The sequence below is a fragment of the Triticum urartu genome, chromosome 2 (assembly GCF_003073215.2).
Source record: "Triticum urartu cultivar G1812 chromosome 2, Tu2.1, whole genome shotgun sequence".
In the NCBI taxonomy this organism is placed as follows: Eukaryota; Viridiplantae; Streptophyta; class Magnoliopsida; order Poales; family Poaceae; genus Triticum; species Triticum urartu.
The window spans coordinates 47713954-47719168 of record NC_053023.1 but is presented as its reverse complement, the minus strand read 5'-3'; the positions used below and the strand labels follow the sequence as shown (position 1 = coordinate 47719168).

Below are 5215 nucleotides of genomic sequence, written 5' to 3'. Positions count from 1 at the left end.
TACAATGTACTAGAAGTACGAGAGGCGCACGCTCCAATTAATCGCGAGGTATAGATTTGATTAGTGTTCCTTTTTATGCTCGCGCTCGTGCAAATGGATTCGATGACGACAGCCATGCATGCACAAGAAACGGTTTGATTCCAGCGCGACCGCACAAGAAACGGTTCCCCTTGATTCTCGGTTCATTTAAACCAATCAGGTACGTACGCTCCCGATTCAAAAAGAAAAAAAAATCACGTACTACCCCCGCATCGGCCGTCTTATGAACATTGTATACTCGTCCGGTGAACATTATATGTTTGGCTTTAAAATTTGTCCACAAAAAAGTGTATTTCTATCTTTCAAATGCACTTTAAAGTAGAAAAAAAATGTTTCTCTCATCATACGGTAACCAAGACCAATAACATTTTTCACATGGTCTTTTTAATTTCTACATGCACTTAGCTCATTGGGGTTGAATAATTAAAGAGGAGAGAAATGATGGCTTGCACATTGCCAATGCATTGCTTACTCCACTCCATAATTTGTCCTAAAATTTCTATATGTACACTTTTCACCGGACAGAGGAAGTATATATAAGTAGTTGGCTACAAAAAATTACTACTTTATTATTACATGACCCACCTTACACTTATAAAAAAAATTACAGCCCGTGTTACAACAGGCTGCCCGATTCTCTTCTCTCTCCTTCAACTCAACAAAAATATACTACCTCTGTTTCATAATATAAGCCATTTTTTGCAATTCAATTTCTACTACAAAAACATTTTATAATATGGGACAGAGGAAGTAATATGTAAAGTCGTATAGGCCGTCTATGTCATCCTATTATACTTGCTCTAAGAAGGACCCACCTATGACAAACCAAATTCAACCAGAGAAAACGGTAGGCTCAAGGCTTGATTACCAGAGCAAAATACAAGAACAATGCTATTCTTACGTAACAATTCTATGAAAATCTTACGCGCTAGTAGAAACCATGGACAGTTAAGTGGTGTTTGGCTCTCTAGTCTTAGGACTTTTTCTAGTCCCAACTAAAAAGTCCCCCCCCCCCCGCCCTGTTTGTTTCCAAAGATTAAAAAGTCCCTAGTCCCTTCCTAGAGGTTATTAAATGACCATGTTGCCCCTAGTATATAGAAAAGTAACAATCAAAACAACACCATGGGGTGGCAGGCCAATGGGTGCATGGAGGGGCATTGTTGGAAAAGTCTCAAAAAGTCTCAAAAAGACTCTCCTTGAGAGTCTTCTTCATTTAGTCTCAAATGCCTAGTTTAGTCCCTAAAAAGTCCCTCCCGTTTGATAAAAAACTCTCTAAGAGAAACTTTTTCTAGTCCCTATACAAAAAATTCCCTGGAAACAAACACCCCCTTAGTCTCACGTTCAGCTCCAAGCAGTTATTATCCCTCTCACAATATGTAATTTCTTGTGAAATGTGTATGTAAGAACAGGATTTCTGAGAATACAATGTTGTTACAGCATGAAGTTTGCACATAAAATTTCTTAAGAAAAATCTTCAACACGGTTAGCTTTTTTTCCGGATGGAAATGGCTAGACTTTGAAATCGACACAAACACGAACATTTTGTTAATGCACTCAAACGGCTTCACTCGATTGTTCTATACTCCAACACTAGGGGCGGAACAACAACAAGTTTAAATGGGTGTGGCCCCCTCCGTCTAAAAGAAAATAAGTTAGGCGTGAAATCAAATTTTGCCGTATGACAAAATAATATTGGGCTTCGCTATAGGCTGGGCCGCTCAACAGGCCTCTACTGTCCTATAGGTTGTGCGTTCGAAACATCCCGACCACTTATGGATGTATTCCTTAAAAAAGTTATTGCTATATTTTTGGAACAAAAAATAAAAAGGGCAGAGAAATCAAATCGGCAACATCCACGCAGAAAACACATGGAACTACCACAGATCGCATGTTTGAACCATCCGGGCCACTACTTTTAGAACCATTTAACAAACGGGTAGAGAAATCGAAACCCCTATAATTTTGAAACCATTGCATAAACACGCACGGAAATTGTACTTGCGACCTCTACAAGAAATGGGACGGAACTACTATGCACCTTGGCTCCGTGACTGGGCGCTTCAAAGTCTTTAAATAGTATTTCGGTATAGTTTGCTTGGTAAACACATTTTCCGTCGGGAATTGGGATACAAACACATAACAGGACGATATTGTCATGTAACCAAGACCCCTGAATCAACCATGGCATGTATAATTAAGAACAATAGAATAAATAGAACATTCAAAAGGGGAATAGTTCAGCTCCATCATCTCTCGGTATAGTTTGGTTGGTAAACACATTTGCCATCGGGGATTGGGAAACAAACACGATTAAAGGACGGTGCTGTCATGTAATCAAGACCCCTGAATCAACCATGGCATGTATTATTAAGAACAATAGAATAAACAGAACATTCAAAAGGGGAATAGTTCACCTCCATCATCTCTCGGTATCGTTTTCTTGGTAAACACATTTGCCGCCGGGGATTGGGAAACAAACACGATTACAGGATGGTACTATCATTTAACCAAGACCCCTGAATCAACCATGGCATGTATTATTAAGAACAATAGAATAAATAGAACATTCAGAAGGGGAATAGTTCAGCTCCATCAATACACAATAAGTTTTATCAACTAACTCGATCCTTAATCGAAGTTAATGAAGCAACTAATCAATCGAAGAGGTAGCTCCAACCAAATAACCATCTATATATAGCTACCAGCAAATTGAGACGCTCTAGTCCGGGTCATAGATGGATGGATTCATTAGTCTCATCACATCTTCCACATGTAGTTTGGGCTCTGCTGCTGCGGTGCCGGTGGCTCCGTCTTGCGGGTCCGATGCTCCATGTCCAGCTCAACCGGCAGGGCCGCGCTGGAGGTGGAGCTGGAAGCGCCGGCGAAGTCTATGGCGCCTGACGGATAGTCCATGAGCATCGGCGGGTCGGCATTGCCGAGCAGGCCAGCGTTGTTGAGCAAGTCATCACTGTTGAGCAACTCATCGAGGAAGGCGAACGGGTCCTCCTCCTCCATGTCCGCGTCGGCCGCCGGCGCCATCTGGGGTGCATTCTGCGCGGCCAATTCTTTGTTGAACAGCCGGCAAACAGCCCAATCGTCCTGCACGCACGCAACGGACAGGTTGAGAAAGCAACACGAGGAGAATAAGAAACAAATCCCGAGCATGACATGTGATGTGAGTTCGTGGTCCAGCAACATCTCTAGATGCTCTAGCGGTTGAATCGATCGACTTGTCTGGAGACAGAGACGGAAAAACAAAATAGATTCTTGCGTACCTTGGCGGAGCGGGGTAGGCGATGGGGCAGCTCGCCCTCGAGGCGGTACTCGTGCATCACCCACGACGTCTTTTGGCCGCCGGGGGCGCGGCCGCGGTAGAAGACGAGCGTCTTCTTCATGCCGACGAGGACGGCGTCCAGTCCTATGCCGCGGAAGATCTCCTTGTCCTTACCCGTCGCCTTCCAGTAGCCGCTCTTCGTCGCCCGGTTGGTGCGCGTCCCCGTCGGGTACTTCCGATCCTTGTGCACAAAAAAGAACCACTCCGTCTCGCCCGCGCCCATCTTCGCCTTTTCTGCAGAACAAACTGGCCATGAGCGCTCTGCCTCATGCCTGCAAATTATTGACAAGTAGTACTACACTTACTCGGGAGATCCCACGGCTCGGTGTTGTTGAGGTTGACGTAGGCGACCATGAGACAGGAGAAGTCGGGGTTGCGGATCTTGGGGGTGAGGTAGTGCGTGACCACCTCCTCGTCGGTGGGGTGGAACCGGAACCCTGGAGGAAGCGCCAGCCACGGCTCCTCCCCCCGCAGATGCATCACCGCCGTCACGTCCGACATCGCTGCGGCCTCACGGATCTACCAGCTTACCTTTGCTACGTTGTGGAAAAACCAGAGGCTGGGGAGATGTGAAGAGGTGTTTTGACTGAACGTTTTTGGGTTTAGAAGAGCGGCGGGGTGGGTCTGGTTTATATAGCATCCGCAATGCTGTGCGAGGGAAGCCTCACTTATTTACTGCACTCCATACTTTAGGTACTAATTAATGGCTATTGATTCTTTTTAATGCTTTGTACTAGTAATTGCAAGGCATGTCCTAATGAGTCGCTCATTATAGCATCCTGGATAACTATTGTCATATGAAGTGTTAATAGGTTAATAACATAATATTAAATTGCGAATCAAATCGACGCAATCGGGGCGATATTTCCGTTCGAAAACCGCCCCGCAGTTTGAGTGCTGTTGTGAACCGCCGGAGATAGCGCCGAAATCGCTGAAGATAGCGCAATATTAGCCTAAAGGTTCGTGCCAATTAATGTAGGGCTGCCGATAAATCCTTTATCTTCCGCGATTTTAATCGTTGGTTGCTAATGATAGTACTACTTCTAGATAACCCCTGTGCAATAACGTAGTGTTAATCTGCTAATGGTGCAGTCCTCTTTTTTTTTCCCAAACAAGTATTTCAGTGCTACTAATTCTTTCCTTTTTTTAGTATTACTACCAGACGCGGATTTTTAAAGCACTTGCACCCAGGCCCTGCTATCCTGACTCTCCAATATCGTTTTAAAATCTATGCAAGACAACTAACTTCGTATATGAAATTTTCTCTTTTTCGTTTCTCTCATATAGAACATGTTTTGAACTTCAAACTTTGCAGCGCAACAAAACTTACTAACTAGAATGTGAGATAAAACTTTCAGAATTTTTCGTCCAACATAAATAGTAAAAGAAGTATTTTTTTAATCAAATAAGAACTTATTTTGTATATTTATGTTGGACGAAAAAATCTATTTTTTTATCCTAGATTCTAGCTAGAAAGCTTTACTGTTCTGCAAAGGTTTCAACTTGAATACATGTTTTATGTAAGAGAAATAAAAAAGATAAATGTATTTGCACGGATCTTGATGCGAAGAATGGATGGCTAGATAAGAGGAGCCTGGGTGCAGGTGCTCTAAAATATATTTTCGTATTACTACCTATGTATGAAAATATAAATCGTTTGTGCAGTTCAAACGTCTTATATTTTGATATGGAGAGAGTACTTCACTAGCTAATTCTATTTCGCAAACGACACACGAACATAGACACATACCGATAGGACCCTCCTTGGAGGCTCATTCTTGGAGGTGTATACGGGCTCGAGGGACCAGTGGACGACATATTCGGTGAAGAGGTGCTTTATCC

General features: G+C 43.3%; 1 protein-coding gene across 1 annotated transcript; it reads right to left on the bottom strand.

Annotated features, from left to right (window-relative positions):
- Positions 1-2581: 2581 nt before the first annotated feature.
- LOC125540964 (NAC domain-containing protein 46-like) lies at positions 2582-3954 on the bottom strand. Its single transcript, XM_048704477.1, has 3 exons — positions 3679-3954; positions 3315-3607; positions 2582-3138 (listed from the first exon to the last, which is right to left on the bottom strand). Exons 1-3 carry the CDS (start codon positions 3872-3874, stop codon positions 2797-2799), a joined length of 831 nt encoding a protein of 276 aa, XP_048560434.1. The 5' UTR covers positions 3875-3954; the 3' UTR covers positions 2582-2796.
- Positions 3955-5215: the final 1261 nt, after the last annotated feature.